General features: G+C 38.9%; 1 protein-coding gene across 1 annotated transcript in view; it reads right to left on the bottom strand.

Moving 5' to 3' along the window:
• Nucleotides 1–8,578: 8,578 nt before the first annotated feature.
• The window catches only part of LOC129499622 (amine sulfotransferase-like), a 35,462-nt gene continuing 24,673 nt past the window's right edge, over nt 8,579–19,367 (bottom strand). The window contains exons 3-7 of the mRNA XM_055309413.1: nt 17,630–17,838; nt 14,210–14,333; nt 13,106–13,200; nt 10,819–11,002; nt 8,579–9,038 (exon numbers count right to left, since the gene is read on the bottom strand). Of these exons, the coding sequence (XP_055165388.1) occupies nt 8,917–9,038; nt 10,819–11,002; nt 13,106–13,200; nt 14,210–14,333; nt 17,630–17,838 (734 nt within the window). The 3' untranslated portion in view covers nt 8,579–8,916. The remainder of the gene's footprint in view (nt 9,039–10,818; nt 11,003–13,105; nt 13,201–14,209; nt 14,334–17,629; nt 17,839–19,367) is intronic.

Below are 19,367 nucleotides of genomic sequence, written 5' to 3'. Positions count from 1 at the left end.
ATACGTACTATTGTTGTTTTTAATACATATTATTAATATTTAAGATATTAATCTTATGTTGAATTTTGTATTTAGAGACACTCTCTAAAACACTTATCCTGATTACTTGTAATGGGCACAAATTGGTATTATTTCAGAATTCTCACTTACTCTTTTTTTATAGGGTTACTGAAAGTAGTGGTTTTTTTTTATAGACACAATTTGATTATCAGAGTATTGAAAGTAGTTCTGAATAATATAAAAACAATATAGTTCATAATAACATTTAATGGTCCAGGTATAATGTGAGAAAAATTAAATGCACATAAATTTGAAATCCATTAATCAAATAGGAAATATTAATAGTGCATTATTCTTTTTTTAATTAATTAATTTTTTTTTTGAAGACAAATCCTAAGCAGACTCCACACCCACCTTGGAAGCCCCATGTGGGGCTCGATCTCCCACAACCTGAAATCATGACTGAGCAAAATGAAGAGTCAGATGCTGACCAACTACACAGGTGCCCTAATTGTGCATATTTCTAAGCCAATTGCGTAAAAATGGCATTATACTTATTTAGTATGAAAAAAACATTTCCCCCATTGAACTTAACTTTTTTATAAGCTAGGAGTCGAATATGTGTTTTTTTGTTTGGTTTTTCATTTTTCGGGGGTTGAAGGAGTATATATATATATATATATATATATATACACAATATATATGTATATATAATCACATTATATATGTTTTTATGAATTTATATTTAAAGGAAAGCAAGCTGGAATATTAGGATTGTTCTATAACTTATTTTTTTCACCAATAATCATTCAGTACCTTTCTAAATTTTGAACATATATATGTGTATGTATATATATATGTATTTTTATTAAATAAATTCCATAATCTACTTTATCCTAATGGCTATTGTGCTAAACTTAGTTTTTAATCTCCTATTTTTTAAATAATGTAACGCTAAACATTCTATTGTAGTTTTATATGTTTAGTTCTTAAGGTAGATACTATGTGTTTGTGTGTGTGTTTTTACATATATGCAATAAATTTCTAGATGTGAAACTTTTGGGTCAGCCGCTATGCACATTTACATTTTTAATTTGTATTGCTAAATGGTAATTAATTGATAATCTGCCATAATTATTGCATATTTAAGATGAAAAACCTGGTCCAGCTTAATAATTGGCGAATTATTTCAGTTGTATAGCTATGAAAGGATAATGCTAATACTTATAAATTAATCTCAGTAAGGTAGTTGGTTAAATAATATCCTACCTGAAATATTCTGATTCTGTGTAAGGAATTTTCTGATAAATTGTATTTATAAGTGTTTCATTTTTCAGTTAAATTTTCATATAGCGAAGCAGCAAACCAACAACTTTAAACTATACTAAAAATCATATTTAGAGTCACATATAAATTACCTTGATATGTCAAAGAAAATGTGATATGTTTCAGTATTTTGGCCATTCAAAACAATTTTGTACTTATGCATGTGCATATGATACCCTCTTTATGACTTAGCACTTAGATAAAGTACATAAACATGTAATAAACAATTTAATATTGGAAGCTACTGAATGGGAGAATATATTTGCAAGCCATATATTTGATAAGGGGTTAATATCAAAAGTACATAAAGAACTCAGACAACTCAGGAGCGAAAATTCAAACAATCCAATTTAAAAATGGGCTGAAGGGCAGCCCGGGTGGCTCAGCAGTTTTGCGCTTGCCTTCGGCTCAGGGCATGATCCTGGAGACCCAGGATAGAGTCCCACATTGGGCTCCCTGCATGGAGCCTGCTTCTCCCTCTGCCTGTGTCTCTGCCTCTATCTCTCTCTCTCTATCTCTCTCTGTGTGTGTCTTTCATGAATGGATGAATAAAATCTGTAAAAAATATATATTAAGAAATGGGCTGAAGATCTAAATAGACATTTTTCCAGAGAAAGCATATAGATGGCCAACATGTATATGGCAACATCAATAACCATAAGGGAAATGTAAATTAAAACCACAATGAAATATTACCTCATCTTATTAGTATGGCTACCAGAGAAACAAAAAATAACAAAAGTGTTGATGAGGATGTGGAGAGAAGAGGACCCTAGTGCTGCGTTGGTGGGAATGTAACTTGATGCAGGCCCTATGGAAAACAACATAGCAGTTCCTTAAAAATAAAGCTACCATATGATCCAGTAATTCCACTTCTGGATATTTATCTGAAGAAAATGAAAATATTAACTTGAAAAGATATCTGCACCTCCAATGTTTATTGGAGCATTGTTTACACTAACCAAGATGTGGAAGCAACCCTAAGTGTTTATTGATTAATGAAAAAAGAAAGAAAATACAGTATATTATTTAGCCATAAAAAAGAATGAAATCTTGCCATTTGTGACAGCATGAATGGACCTTGAGGGCATTATGCTAAGTGAAATAAGTTATACAGAGAAAGAGAAAGCTATATAATCTCTCTTATATGTACAGCCTATATATTTTTTTAAAGATTTTTATTTATTCATGAGAGATAGAGAGAGAGAGACAGAGAGAGGCAGAGACACAGGCAGAGGGAGAAGCAGGCTCCATGCAGGGAGCCCGATGTGGGACTTGATCCCAGGTCTCCAGGATCACGCCCCAGGCCGAAGGCAGACGCCCAACCGCTGAGCCACCCAGGCGTCCCGTAAAGCCTATATTTAAAACAATAAAACAAAAAATTAAAACTCAAGTTCATGGATGCAAAAATCAGATTGGTAACAAGGAAAAAAAAAAGGGACAGTTTGGTAGTTGCCATAGGAAGGGGATGAGGTTAGGGTGGGAGAAATGGGTGAAGGGAGTCAAAAGATTTTTTTAAATTAATTTAAAATTTTTAAATAAAACAAAAAAGAAGGGGTGCCTGGGTGGCTCAGTCGATTAACTGTTTGCTTTCAGCTCAGGTCATGATCCCAAGGTCCTGGGATTGAGCCCCAAGCATCAGGCTCCCTGCCCAGTAGAGAGCCTGCTTCTCCCTCTCCCTCTGCAGCATCTCTTGCTTGTGCTCTCTTAGTTCTCTCTCTCAAATAAAGGAATAAAATATTAAAAAGAAAGAAAAAGACGGGACTTAAGACCCATTTCAGACTTCTGACCTCAAGAAATATAAGAGAATAGATTTATGTTGTTCTAAGCAATTAAATTTGTGATAATTCATGATAGCAGCAATAGGAAACTAATACAGCTGGTAAACAGTAAACAGCAGCTTTCTAATAGCTCCTTGAATATCATTTTAGAATGAACTCAGCATCGGTATGAAAAAATGGCCCCTATTCCTCCTGGCATTTTATAAAAAGGAGAAGAAGCCATCTTACCAAATAGGTTAGGGGATGGGGACCGATTTGTGCAGGAGGAGGTTTCCTACAATTTCAAAAACAGTCAGTTGGAAAAGAAGTGGGTCCCATAGTGTTCCCTTTTTTAGGAACAAGCGTCTTAAAGATTTTCTTTTTATTTATTCATAGAGACACACAGAGAGAGAGGGAGAGGCAGAGACACAGGCAAAGGGAGAAGCAGGCTCCATGCAGAGAGCCTGACGTGGGACTCGATCAGGGTCCCCAGGATCACGCCCTGGGCTGAAGGCTGTGCCAAACCGCTGGGTCACCGGGGCTTCCAGGAACAAGAGTCTTAAAAGGGAAACACAATTTCTTACCAGGTGTATCAACCATCTGGAATAAATAAAGCTCTCCTCTGAGTCCTTAACCTGTTTTGTGGAGGATATATGCATTAATAGTCCTGTCTTTATCCCTTCCTCTTGATAGATGATGATGATAGGTGATAGATGATAGATAGATGATGATAGATAGATGATAGATGATAGATAGATAGATAGATAGATAGATAGATAGATAGATAGATAGAAACTTGGAAATTCAATACAGCTGTGTAAGAACATCAGGCTGTAAGCACCTCATGGGTTGATAGCAGTGCCGGGATCCCAATCTTGTACTTACTCTGCGTAAGCTGCTATGTTAATACTGAATAGGTAGAGGAATCAAGCTTCTCACTTTCCTAAAATAATACTATACCTTAGTAGCAGATCACTGAATAATGGCAGAACAGACCAAAACAGAGGAAGTTGATAACTAGTGCTATACTTCAAAGACTTTTCATCCCTATTTGTGGAACCAAATTTTCTAGATGTGCTAAAAGACTTTGAAATCTGACATAGTGATACCTTCATTGTTTCTTATCCAAAATCTAGTAAGTTATATAATTATTTTGATTTTTATAGCATATGTCAATGTATATATTAATGATCACTAACAAGTATTATTGGAAATTTGGCCCAAAAAGTCCCAAGAGAAGAAGGGTGTAAGAATGTATCCTGATCAGTTTTAATGGAATACATCATTTCATTTTTAAATTCACAAACCATTCTTTCTTAGCATTAAGGGAGCCCAAAAATTTCCAATCATTGATTATTGACTTAAAAGATCTTACATTGTGAACTGTATCTACTCTAGGATGGAAACATTTTCTTCTATTTCCCACCCCTGAATCCAGCTGAATACACTCTTGTTTCCTTCTCAGTGTCTCTGATTTGTGGAATTCATCATAGATCTTGACCTACATGGCTCACATAGAGCATATCATTCTAGCTGTCATATTTTGGGAGCCAAAATTAAAGCCTTTGAGCCTTAAAAGAACTACCAAAGACAAAACCTCATTTTATGGAAATTCTTTTCTTGAATGTCACTCTTTAGACTCACACATTTTTTTCCCAGCAATTTAATGAGTGAGGAACACCGTATTTATACCAGACTTAGTATTAGATAGGATTTGAGATGGTGACCTGTATTAAAATGATTTCACTTGGTAGGGTAAGGATTGCTCTATGTGGTTTTTGTTCCCTGAAGACTTTCTGCCTTGCTTTAGAGGATAAGAGAGAAAATGGTGTCCTCCCAATCTCCAGTCCCAGAGCAGAAAGCTTGGGGCCCATCTCCTCTGTGCACCCTCAGGGAAAACCAGTCAATCACACCTGTCTCCCTGGTCTGACCACACTATGTGTTCACCCATGCTGTGATGGAACAGACTGAGGGACCCTCAGTCTTCCTGTGACCCTCAGGGATTCTGAGACCACCCTGTTCCACCTAGGATTCCTCCCCTGCTTCACCACCTGAACACTTTTCAGTCAGGGACCTCACTGGAGCAGACCTCTAAAAGTTCTGATATTGTGCTACTTTGCTCTATCACTGGCTGCTGGCTGGCTGGAGGCTCCCTCCCTCCACACTTTATCTTCCCATGTATTGCTTCAGGTTCACTTCTCTGCACTTCCTACCTTGCAGATATATACTCATATAATGTCTTCCTTTGCTGCCTGACATGTATGATCTCTGAAGGACAAACACTGTGAGCTACTTCACATAGTTTACCTACTTTGTGTTGTAACACCAAAAATGGATTAGCACATAAATATTAAAAACCTGCACTCTCCTTTTTCTCAAATCTAAAAATCATCTCTCTCCTTCTTGGCAAAGATGTCTTTGGAATTGGTGACTGTACAATGAATTCATCCTTTGCATCCATAAGAGCTGTTGATTCATCACTCTTACTGGTTTTACCTTCACTAGGGAATGTTCATGTAGCCTTTTCATTGGGTTTGCCTTAGATCAGTATTTATCCCCATTTTTCCTGTTAGCCTTGTTGGCACAAAAATATGAAAGAATGAAGAATAAAAGCTGCAGATGGCAAATACCTCATGCTTTGGGAGATGGAACCCAGGAAACTCTGGAAGCCTTGTTGAACTCCTAGACTATGGTGAGTCACCTACATCTAGTGCAAAATTTAAGGAAACACCCAAATTTCAGTAATTAGGATAAATAACATTTTCATGCAATAGGTACAAAAATAAATAAAAAATTAATGTAAATAAAATGCTTGGTAAGCAGAATATCCACATTTTATATTGGACAGTGCTTTTAACTCAGGTGATAATATGCTTGTGTATATCACTATTGTTTGAAGTTCTGATTTGGTATCCCTCTCCAATATTATTTTTAAACATTTATTTATTTATTTGAGAGAGAGAGTGAGAGCACATGATGGGGAGGGGCAGAGACTGAGAGAGAGAGAAACTGAAGCAGACTCCCTGCTGAGCACAGAGTCTGAGGGGGGCTCCATCTCAGCACCCTGAGATCATGACCCAAGCCAAAATCAAGAGTCTGACACTGAACCAACTATGCCACCCAGGAGCCCTGCAATATTCTTGAACTTTCTCCAGCAAAATGATATATCACTTCCTACCTTACTGAGTGGCTATATCAAACAGACTGAAAATAATTAGCATTAGTGAAGATGTAGAGAAATGGGAATCCTTTCCAGTGGTGCTGAGGTAAAGGTACGGTCCTTAGAAAGCAGTTTGGCATTACAACTTATAGGTGTTTACTGAAAAGAAATGAAAATATATGCCCCTTCGAAGACTTGTCTGTGAATGCTCATAGCAGTGTTATGCATAGTAGCCAAAAATGGAAAATATTCCAACATCTATCAACTGGTGAATAAACAAAAGGTGGCATATCCACACAATGGAATACTATTCAGGAATAAAAATGAACCACATTTAATACATGCTATAGCAGGAATGAACCTCAATGTTCCCCAACAAATGATTAAAGGCAGAACATAGTTTTGTATGTGACTGAGTGGGAGCATAGGAACAGAAATTGGGATGTTGATGGAACTGTTCTAAAATGAATTGTGGCGGTGGTTGCACAGCTCTAAACTACTAAGCATTATTAGGGCATACGCCTAAAATGGGTTAACTTTATAGCATATAAATCATCCCTCGACGTATCTGTTAAAAAATAGCTTAGAGAAAGCTTATCTGACATGCAACTCAGAACATTACAACCATTGCTTACTGCTCCTATGGTCCCTATGTTAGGTCAAGATTTGGAAGTTAAGTGGGTAGAGTAGAATGATAACAGTCTACTTCAGCTCAGGATTCTCACTAACTGAAAAAAATCTCACGATAGCCCATAGTTTTCTTACAAATCTTTGACTTCTTGACAGATGCTCTCTTTTTTTTTTATCTGTCTCTCATATGCTTCAATGGGAGGTGAAAAATGACTCATTGAATATAGTGAGGGAGAATAAGTAATAGTATCATAAGAAATGAATGAAGAATCTTTAACTGGCTGTATTCTCAAGGGCAATTAGCCACTTCTGTCAAAAACAAGTCGCCAAATATCAAAGCCAAGATCAAAGTTTTGTTTTCCTAAAACACAAAGGTAAGTACAGTCAGAGCTGTCTTATAAACTGGGCTCAGGCAAAATTTTAAAAATTGTGAAAATACCTGTCAATTAAACTTGTTTTTAAATTACAAAATCAATTTCTGATAAATACTGAAGAAATCTTTTTAAGAATTTTGGACTTTACAATTCCACTGAGGGATCCCTGGGTGGCGCAGTGGTTTGGCGCCTGCCTTTGGCCCAGGGCGTGATCCTGGAGACCTGGGATCGAATTCCGCGTCGGGCTCCCGGTGCATGGAGCCTGCTTCTCCCTCTGCCTGTGTCTCTGCCTCTCTCTCTCTCTCTCTGTGTGTGACTATCATAAATAAATAAAAAATTAAAAAAAAAAAGATTTACAATTCCACTGAAAGCCTAATGTAAACGAAGAGAATCCTCATCGCCATATCACAGGGAAGTTAATGATTTAGATACAAGATGATCAAAGACATGGGAAGAAGTGCTTGTGCCTGGCACATAATGACTATGTAGCTTGAAATGGCTTGCTCTTATATAATTAATATGTTTAATGAAGTAAATCTTGGAGAACCTGGGACGCTCAGTCAGTTAAGTGTCTCCTTCAGCTCGGGTCATGATCCCAAAGTCCTGGGATGGAGCCCGAGTTGGCCTCCCTACTCAGCGGGAAGCCTGCTTCTCCCTCTCCCTCTGCCTGCTGCTCCCCCTGCTTGTGCTCTCTCTCTGTACCTGTCAAATAAATAAATAAAAATGGGGGGGTGGAATCTTAAAGGGATTTCGTATCATCTTCATGTTATAATGATATGAAGAGGCACTTGCTGAGAGAGAGGATGTGGCATTGTGAACATCAAGAGAGTTAATTAACTCTTGGTAAAGGTTGAGGAAAAATTGCACAGAATACAATTATGAGAGGAATAGCCAGTTACCACAATATCCTCACATGATTTGATATTGTTAGAAGGTGAGAATTCAATCTTTCGTTTATTCATGATTTGCAATGAGTAAGAACAATCTGGGCACTGGTACATTGTCTGGATCTTATCTACCCCAATGTGATGCTTGACTCAGTCAGATTGTCTCAGGACCCAAGTAATGCTTGTCTCACCTAGGAACTCATTAAACACACTGGTGGAAAATGAACTTGCTCCATTTCTTGAAATCAGGCAGGAAGCCCTGGTGCATATATGCCACAGACCCTGGCTACAAAGATGCAAAGAGAATTTGGAATTGGAATTTCTGAACATAAATTAAATGCCTTTCCCTAATTATATGCCAAGACAAAGAGACAACCCTCTCCTGAACAGAACCTGAGGAATCCTGGACAATGGAAAAGAGGCCACAGATGGCAAATGATGTAAAGGCGGTATATTCATATTTATTAATCACTGAGGTTTTTTTAAATTTTTATTTATTTATGATAATCACACAGAGAGAGAGACAGAGAGAGAGGCAGAGACACAGGCAGAGGGAGAAGCAGGCTCCATGCACCGGGAGCCCGACGTGGGATTCGATACCGGGTCTCCAGGATCGGGCCCTGGGCCAAAGGCAGGCGCTAAACCACTGCGCCACCCAGGGATCCCCTCACTGAGGTTTTTTAATAATGATCCAATGAGAGTCAAAGATGAAAGTGTACAATTGGATATATTTCCTTCTGAAAGTGCTTTCTTAAACTATCTGTGTATGGCTTAGCATTCTAGTCTTCATTCACATCCCAGATGAACTTCAGGGGAAAATCTTTCATCTCCCTTTGGAAAATCTTGTCAAACCTTTCATTCTGCTCAACAGTCATGTGATTTTTCCAGTCTCCAATGGTACCTGGGAGGAAAAACAAGGAAATTACATCAGGGAAGAGTCTGAGAAGAGGGGCATGATGCCTTAGCATTGTTGGGAGAAACAGTTTTTGCATTTTGATTTCTCTCCCCACTAAGGCCTCAGTGACTCCTAAACGCGGCCTTGCCCCTTCCCTCTCCCAGCTCCTGGCAAGTGGGCAAATTCATTCTCGCAATTATGCTGTAATGTCAGATAATTAGCCCGACTTCTCAGCTGGCAGACACCTGGAAAAGAAGAAAACTCTGGCAGCTTGTCCAGTACTATGCTACAGGCTAGCATGGGCTATGGTAGTTTAGAGAAAGAAGTCCTGCAAAATTTCCATAAAATCAGGTATCAATGAGCTGATTTATAACTGATTAGGACCTGGCAGTTCAGAGAGATGTTTAAAATGTAGTCCAAGGAACTAGAGTTCATAATGGCTGCCCTGTAACGATTCCCTCTTCACCCACTTTAGGTTCACAACAATCTTACTTTAAACTTGTAAACACAGAGTCGTGATGACAGACACAGGCTGATAGAGGGAGAGGCAAGAAAAGAAACACTGATCTTCACACACACTGAACTGTATACAGACAACTGAAAAAGCTGAAATATTAACAAAACTGGAATCATAAACCATAGCAGTGCAGGAGCGCTGAAGTCCGTGCAGATGCTGCCCGGAGGATCACATCTAAGAGAAAAGCGCACCTGTGTGCTCAGTAAACATATGGGGGTGTGCTTCATTTCCACAGGAGATCTAGCTCCTTGTATTTTTTTCTAAGCCCTTTCAGTTTGTCATTTTTGGGTGTAAAGACATATAAGCACAGAAATTTTTCTTTTTTCAAAGAGAAACAAATTGCAAGCACAAAGACAATGGCAGTTGAAGAGGGCTTTGTATCTGCACCACAATAGGATGTGCAGGGTATAACGGGAAGGTGTTTCCCCACTTCTGGAGGTTCTCAGGTACCAGTGTTTCATATTTTTTTAATTGAACAGGTAAATACATATGAAGAGATTAAGTAAGGAAATACTAACTTGAGGAAATCAAAGTGAAAATTTCTTGCTACTTGACATAGAGGCATAGCACCCTATGATGAAGTGCAAAATTGAGGTCTATAATTCCGTTTTATAGATTTTCTGTGTACCAAGCTAGAACATCATAAAATATAATGTAGAATGATTGTATAAAATAAAATAATTTACCATGTTCAAATTTATCAGTTCTATAAAATCTCACTCACCGAGGATATATTATGATAAATGAGATATTCCTATACTTTTTACTGATGTGAAATTCTAGTTTACTAGAGGACAGGTGATAGTCCTGCCCAAGAACACAAGCACAGCAAGTATATGTTCTTAATTCAGCCCTGGTGGAGGTTTAGGAAAAATCACAGAGATGGAAGAGCAGCCAGTAACAGCCAACAGACCCATCATTACCTCATCATCACATGCTGAGCCCATGCTAATGAGAGGAAGCAGTCTAAACCTAAATGAACATCTGTTTTGTGGCAGACATTGTGCTAGGTATTGGTAGATTTTCAGAGGCCGTGGAGAAGACCTCGTGATTTTAGGTAACTCATCAGATTCATCCAGGAAACAAATAATATAGTCTCCTAAAGAGCGCCAAGAAGAAATCATAGAAAATCATCTGTTAAGAAATGAACAGGCCCATGAGGGTTCTATGTTAGGAAAGTCCACCTACAAGTTTAGAGGATAGACTCTGGTCCTTTTGTACCATAGTACAACACAGCCATTTGCTGTTCAACCTCCTGTTCAAGCTCACCTTTGCGAAGGAAATGACCTTTTACATTCTTTCCATATGCAGTTTTGATTATATCGTCATAATTTGCTAGTGGGTCATACTTCATGTTTTCAAATGTGGCCTTTGTCATGACAGCATCTATATTCTCCTCACTCAATTCTTTCCCCAGAAACTTGCAGATTTTTAACACAGAACCTCTGAGATCCTGAAATACATCAGAGTATGATAAATTATGCACGGTATAAGAAAGAAGACTTACACGAAGGTCACAGCTAAGAATAAAAATAAAAAATGTAGGTGCTGATGTTGGCTAGAAAAATGGACTTGGACCACAAGAAGTGACTTGCTTATTCTTCTTGGTAAATTAATCCTTCAGTGTGCACTATTTTAGAGCACATTTGGCTTCATTACAGACGCTCATTTTTCATTTTATCTGTGTAAGTAAGTCAGCAAGTATTTGGGGAGTAGTTACCACATGTCAGACACTGCCCACATGATGGTGCAAGAGAAGAGAGGCACAGCTGGGACTCGGTGCTGGGAATTCAGTACACAGACCTAGGGGCAGGAGTAATTCCATAACAGAATTTGGAGAAAGGTTCAACAAAGATGGGAAATTTGTTTGGGGAATTAATGCAAAAACAGGAAATTTCTGTTATTATCTAGAAATTTCAAGATAGCCCAACTGAAGGTATGGAGTCTGGACAAAAGAAAGAAAATATATGCACTGTTGTGGTTGCATGGAAGGTGTGAGGTTCCAGGTCACAGGACTATCAGAATTTGAATCTCCCTTGTGGAGCTTTATGGGCATGTGCCTAGGAGCAGAAAGATGGGAGATGGGGCTGGAGGCAGTGAGGAAGCCATATTGTGAGTAAGGTTACAAGGCCGGCCACATGCCTGAATATCTCATTGGTGGGTGGTACAGACTGAACAAAAGAGTATAGGCTTGGTGTCTTGAGCTTGGGGCAGGTATAGCAGAAACCAGTGACAAATACTCAGCACATGGCAGCCCTACATGTCAACTCTTTCTCTTCTTTCCCGGCTAAGAGATCCCTGATGGTGTTCTGGCAGCAATGCCCAGACCCCTTCCAGTAATGATCTGGAATGATCCAGATCTTCATGCAATCCCATTGTCCTTTACAAGACATTCACCTAGGGTGGTCACACGACCCAAACTGTGTCAGAAAGATGAAGTCAAAGAGAAGTTTGAAAGAGTGATTGTCCTTCTAGAGAATAGATGGGAGCGAAGCAAGGCAAGAAAGTCCTTCTCCGCCCACTTCGCTCTCTTTCTGCCATGAATTCTATCTTCTGAGGACATGACTTTGGAGCTACAATCACCATCCTGCTACTATGAGGGAAGACATCGTTGTCACAGTAAATATGATAGAAAGAAAAGACAGAAGATGCTTCAGTCATTCACAACATGTTTAAGCTGCCACACTCAACACCAGGATAGGCTGTCTCTGGGTTTGGGTCAATAAGCAATAGAAATTCTTCTGTTTTAAGGCATTTGTAGTGGACTATAGTAGAAGCTGGATTCTTTCTTTTTTATTATTTATTTTTAATTTTCAAGTCAACATTTAGTTGGCTAAATTCAATAATTCAACATATAGTACATCCTTTAGTTTCAGATGTAGTATTCCAGAATTCTTTCTGATCATACACAGACATTTCATTTAATTTTTCTTACAATACTTAACCACAATACAGACAAGATTAAAGTTTCCCATGAGATGCATCCCAGAATGATGAATATAACATCTAGATGGTTACTAGAATGAATAATGCAGAAAATAGATTTCATAACCCTTGCAAGAGCAACCAATAATCTGGCTCACAATTATCAAACATATGCATGTCCACATAGATAAATAGACAATGCCTCATACACAGCTGGTTTTTGGAAAGAAAGTTCCAATTAATTAACTGTAAATGAAAACATGGTAAGCAAACTACAGGAATGATATAGGAAACACATCTCCTATTATGCTTAATCTGGGATCTCAAAATTTTTTTTTAATTTTTATTTATTTATGATAGTCGCACACACAGAGAGAGAGGCAGAGACACAGGCAGAGGGAGAAGCAGGCTCCATGCACCGGGAGCCTGACGTGGGATTCGATCCCGGGTCTCCAGGATCGCGCCCTGGGCCAAAGGCAGGCGCCAAACCGCTGCGCCACCCAGGGATCCCTGGGATCTCAAATTTGATAATGTTTTTGGGTGTTCTACATATGAACAATCAATCAACTCATTTAGCCAGGCTGAATTGTTTTTACAGCTTCTGTGAAGTCACTAATGTCATGTTTCTCACCTTGTTTATCTCCTCATACATCATGAACTGAATGTTGAAGAGGCTTTTGTGCTCATACCAACCTTTGATGTGGTCAAACCAAAGGCTTCCCATAACTGTGGGAAAAACAGATACATCATCAGGCAAATTTGTTGAACAGGTTGAAAATAAGCTATAGTCGTAGGAGGTACAGGAATCTTTACTAACAAAGAAGGAAGAGGAAGTCTGCTGCTAAATTTCAAATTCTCCCTAGAACCTGGTTCTAGGAGCACTATCCACCTTCCCCTAGGAAACAATTAGATGAACTCAAGGAGAAATTAGTCTCTTAAAAATGCATTTTATTCAGGCAGAAAATCATCTTAACATGGGGAGAGAAAAACCAAAACCGGAAAAGAGAGAAAGGAATCTTCTCCTTTTTGCTCCTCCCTCAGTGCCCAAAGGCACCTAGAGCTATTTGCCTGCGGCATGCAACAAGAAGTCTTCCTGATGAGTCACTTCGGCTCTCCAGTTGACTCTCCTGTTCCAGATCATCATCTCTACCTCTGCAGGCCTTGCTCCTGATCAATCAGTTACACTGGCTTCTCAGAACACAAATGTGGGGAGCTGGCTCCTAGGACGGAATCAGTAACTCTTGATCTTGAGGATGTGAGTTTGAGCCCCACATTGGGCATAGAGATGGGCAAAAATAAAAAAAAATAAGAAAAAAATTTTTAAAAAGAAAGGAATATGGAACAGAACTTTGTCAAATAGAGCTCCTGGGAGGTGCCCCTTGCAACATGCAGTGCAAAGCTCCAAACCTGTGATCTCAATTGAGATGCTTCTCTCTGAGCTAGACCAGACAACTGTGTGCTTGTGAAAGACTCTCCTCATGGTTAGATGTAAATATTCTCTGGTGATGTACCTGTAATCTTGACAGTCTCCTGAGAGGGAGCAGGAGTAATCAAAATCTGTAACAACGGCAGGTCATGGTTATCCCAGACAGCCCTACCAACTGGCTCGATACATTGATTACAGAACCCTGTTTGAATCTATTTCATCATTCACTCTCCATCTGCCAAATTCACTAAGCTTAAAAATTTACTACAGGACACCAAACTTAATACTTATACTATAAATTTTAGTTACCTCTTCCTTCGAGAAATTGTTCCATGAATCTCTCAAAGCTACTTGTAACTTGTAATATCACATTTGTTCCAAAGTGGAAATATGAGCACAAAACATCCTTAGGGTTTCTGTATATGTAAATAATCTGGAAAGAAAGGAGGCATTCATTATTTCTGATGCTTTCATTCTCTCAGAGCTTTACCCTAATAGTTTCCAATTGGATGAAGCCTGTTGTTTTAACTCTACATTTTCCTAGCCACGTCATGTATATACTCAGCCCTCTTTATATTTTGGGCTTTCCCTTCTTGGCAATGCCTTTCCTTTCATGAGTGGCCTAGTGACTCTCAATTATTCCATAAGACACACCTCACATGGTACCTCTTCTTAACTCACCCTGACAGAGAGCAGCAATATTCTCTTGTCTCTACATCAACAAGCTAATACATGTGAAAATGCCCCATAGCTATAAATTATATAACAATAAGAAAAGCTTATAAAGATATTTTCAAATCATCTTAGAAAATTTAGAATGCCTTTTTTCATCCTTCTGTGTACGGTTTACATAGTTCTTATTTATATATCTTCATAGTGTAAAGTACGAGTACTTTGCACAGAGAAGTTAAAGTTACTTCAGGATGTTTGGCATTGAAGGAATATGGGATTCATTCTAAAAACTGTTTATTATAACCAATCAGAAGACTTGCATTCATAAAACAGCTAAGCAACCCAATGACATTAGAATACAAAATATCATCAATCGCTGTCTAGCCCACGCTTATTCAGCGTGTGTATAGATATTAGTCAGGGGGCCTGGATGAAACCTAAGGTTTGTATCTTCATAATGGCATGTATATATTTTGTGACTCCTTTGGGAGTCACATCTAGGTTTATAATAGGAAAAGCTTTCATTCACCTACTGCCTCCCTGTACATTGCCTGGAGCCAACCCTTAAGCTAGAAGATGAGCTTGATGCATGTCAGCCCACTGAACCCTTCACCCATGGGATTTACTGATATGAACAAAGTGGTCGATGATACCAAACAACTGTTAAACTGGTTGGTATCTGTAATGAAATAAAAGGTCTTCTTAAACATGGAGGAAGAAGTTCTTTTCATTCCCTTGCTGCTTTGGCTTTGAGAATGGCTTCTTGTCATTAATCCACAGGATTGTATAAAAGTGACATAAGCACAATGGTACAAATGAGTCACTTATGCCAGATGTCCTGATCCTAACCCTCTTAGGTAGATGATTACACATTTATGAATACAGGGAACCTGGAAGAGCAGTGGTTTGGAGATAAAATAAAAAATGCATTTGGATATTTGAGTTCCATGTTTAGATAACAGGAGCCATAGATATATTTGAGATCTCTTTAGACATAATAGAGGAAATGGAGTGAGAGAAGTTTTGCTTTACTGTAAAAACGTGACACATTAAAAGTTGGTTATGGGCCAAATGCAATGATCCTGTAATCACAAGGACAATGGAAATGAATGAAAAAAGAAACAATATTGCTCAAGCAAAATCTTTGAGGATAGAGCAAGTTTCTCACAGTGGGAAACATGGCCATTTTCCCCCAGTAATCTGTTTTTGGGATGACTTTAAGCATGATAGGACATTTAACAGCATGCTGGAACTCAACCCATCAAAGATCAGTAGCATCAATACCCTAGCCAAAAATGCTCCAAATATTCCAAATATCCTATGGGGACAAAATGTCTCTCATTTGCAAAACAGTTGGGTAGATAAAACAGATCTAGAAAGGGATCCAAACCATAAGGAGAGGGCAGATATATACTGAAAACAAAAATGATCAACACATTCCACTCCTCTTCTTAAGGAGGGAAGGCAGGGAGTGGAGGTTTGGGATGTGGAGGTCATCAAGTGGGAATAGTTTATTGTGACCCTTTTACTGGGATAGGTGGAACAGAATGTTATTGAATTTTGAGAAGATGAAGACAGTAGCAAATGGTCATTTTGGTAACAGTGAAAGCAAAACATTTTTTTTTTTAGAAAAATATTTTTTAAAAGTAAAATTTGAGCATCAAGGTCATAAAAAGAAAAAGAAGATACAACTTTTAAGTGCGTTGTTTTTTCTTCTCACACTACCAGTTCATGAACACCCCGAATATACAATAATTGGGTTTCACCAGACTTAGCAGTTAGAAGCTGATCATAAGAGTTGAATGGAGCAAGGGAATTGAGGCAAAGGGGATTTGAATGTAAAATATGGGGTCATTGGTGGGTGAGGAGAAATTGAGGATATGCGAGAGAGGGGGGGGTGTGTGTGTTGAGACAGAGTGGAGGGGGAGGGAATAGGAGATCTGAATGTGCTGACAGGTCACTGCAAGAGATACCTGAAAGGAGTAGGAGGAAAAGGAGGCAGCACTCAGATAACAAGGTGTTTGAAGTCAGGATTCAAGTTAGAACAATCACTGGTGATCCCTTTGTTCATTTATTCAACTCTAATGCTTGCTGGACACTGTTCTGTGCACTTCCAACTCCATCTCTCTCATGGGTTTGTACTCCAGCCAGAACTGGACAGTAAATAAACAGGTAAGTATGTATTGCATCAGGTGGCAAATGGTATCATAAAGAAAGGCAGGTTTATAACACATTTATAAACCCTGGAGGTTGGCAGAGGAATAGTTCACTGGAGGTGAAGCCCACACTGAGAGGTCTGGTGGGGATAGGGGTGGTCAGTGCAGAGCCTAAAGGATCAACATGAAGGAGGCAATCCTGCACTTGCATGACCCTCAGAAGGCTCCTTCCTGGTGACCCCTCAGGGGCAGGTTGGCTCACATTTGTCTGGCACTGCAGAAGACCATTCACATCAACTTTGAAACACTCCCATGAGTGACAGGAGTAGAGGTAGAGAGGAAGGTAATGAGTCAAGAGCTGAAATTATCAATGAGTGGAGGTGACTGATCCAGGGAGAGGGAGAGAAATACACTCAGTAGAGATCAATGATTTGCTCCGAGGTTCCCTTGCAATTCCAAGGAATGAGGTACATTTGAACAGAAAGTAGGCAAAATAGGTGAAGTGTGAAAAGAAAGCAGGGAGGGCACGCAGAGCCAAGAAAAAGGAATTGCTAGCATTTTATATATACTTGGTACTACAGTTGTAAAAAATGAAAGGATATATAATTATATAATATATAATATATATGGTATTTTAATACAGTCTGTCAAGCAAATTAAAAGCACAGATATCTATTCTTTCCTTTTTGAATGTCTGTATTACTTTTATAATCAGAAAAGAAATGGTGCAAGATACAAATCAGATACTGTAGATAAGACCTCAGATGGCTATTGAAATTTAAAGTTTGGAAATAGCCATATTTGTGAACAGTTGGATGAGTGCACAGTGTTGATGAAGTGAAACAAAATGAAATCATGAAAAAGAGCAATTATCTTTCAGCAGTCAGAGTCTATTTCCTACTTTGCCTTTCTTGTTCTTCAGCCCACTTGGAACCAAGTTGTATGGGAGGTGGGTAGAGAAGAGACGAGGAGATGGTCTTTTCCCAAAATCCAATTGTCGAAAGTTGTACTCAAAGAAGGGGACCTGATCCACTGTTTGCAGTTTTCCAGTGCCTCTGCGATGTTCCTCAAAATAAATCAGACTTAATAACTGCTGAAGCCAGACAGTTCCTATAAGAGAAATAATTTTGTTTTCAATGCTGCACAAATTCCTCCAAAATGTTAGATATGTCATCAATTTTTAATCAGAGCTTGCTATTATCATAAGTAAATGGTAAGTTTATTGGATTGGAATTTTTTTTTTAATTTATTTATGATAGTCACACACACACAGAGAGAGAGAGAGAGAGAGAGAGAGAGAGGCAGAGACATAGGCAGAGGGAGAAGCAGGCTCCATACACAGGGAGCCCGACATGGGATTCAATCCCGGGTCTCCAGGATCGCGCCCTGGGCCAAAGGCAGGCGCCAAACCGCTGCGCCACCCAGGGATCCCTGGATTGGAATTTTTAATATATCTAAAGTACAGTATGGGTAAAAGAAAACAACATTGCCTTTATTTTTCTGTTTCAGGAGATGCTCCATTTGAAACTCCATGGGCATTTGTCCCACACATTTATTCTTTGACTCTTCTGTCCTTCCTTCTGCTTCATATACAGGACTTATAAAATATCGTCTATGGCTGCCTCCCTATTTCCCTCCCAACTCCACTCCTAGAAGCCAATGAGCCAATATTAGCAAAAAACAAAAACAAAAACAAAACAAAACAAAAGAAGACAAAAAACAAAAAACAAAAAAAAGAAAAGAAAAAAAAGGAATTTCACTGAAGAGTACTTTCCATCTTTCCCCCCTTTCCCATGTTTGTCTGTGCCCATGATGGCTACTTAAGGAAAGAGTGTTCATTATGAATCCCTAAAGGAGGCCCTGGGACACCCACATGGAGATGGGAATGGAAAGACGATGCCTAAAGTTAGACCTTCTGCTTTAAGTGGGATGTGACAAATTTTTATGATGACTCTTTCACTTCATTCCAATTAGAGTGAACATTTGTCACAAAATATGTGGGTGTAATTGCCTGCTTTAGTTCCTTACACTTCACTTGCAATGCTTCATATATGGGACTATAAAGGTCATGCTTCTGACATATCCAGGCAATGCTTTACAAAGACTTCTCCCATCAAAAAATCACAAGTCCCAGGAAGATTCAAATCAACTTCTGAAATGAGAAAACCCATTCTCCCTCATCAATTCTCATCGGCTTCCTTCTCAAGACTCTCCAATCACCCATGCTAAGTAGCAGCCCCCAGCGAGCAAGATCATTGTTGGGCATACATCCCTTGCTGGCAGTTGCTGGTGGTGTGCATCTTATCGGATCCTTCCAGTACCTTAATATTGGTGGTTGTAGTCCTCCAGTGTTGCCCAGGGAAGACCAAGACCACATGGGCCTACATGCTACCACAGCTAGAGCTCAAACTCTGTGAAAACTGTTAGGAGGCTCTAAAAGGCTTTCTTACATCCTTTCACTTTTCCCAGATAACAGACACTGCTTCTGTAGGAGGGATTGTAGCTTTAGGGTGGCAAAGAGGTATCATGCCATAGTTCTAGAGACTGAGTAAGAGGATGCAAAAATCTCTGCACAGATTCAAAACTTCAAATGTCTTCAGCTTTTCCTCCCACTCCCCTTTCCACATGGTGTCCATCTG

This window comes from Nyctereutes procyonoides, unplaced genomic scaffold (genome assembly GCF_905146905.1).
Source record: "Nyctereutes procyonoides isolate TBG_1078 unplaced genomic scaffold, NYPRO_anot_genome, whole genome shotgun sequence".
Classification (NCBI taxonomy): domain Eukaryota; kingdom Metazoa; phylum Chordata; class Mammalia; order Carnivora; family Canidae; genus Nyctereutes; species Nyctereutes procyonoides.
Note: the sequence above shows the minus strand (reverse complement) of the source record. Positions and strands in the feature narration are given on the sequence as shown.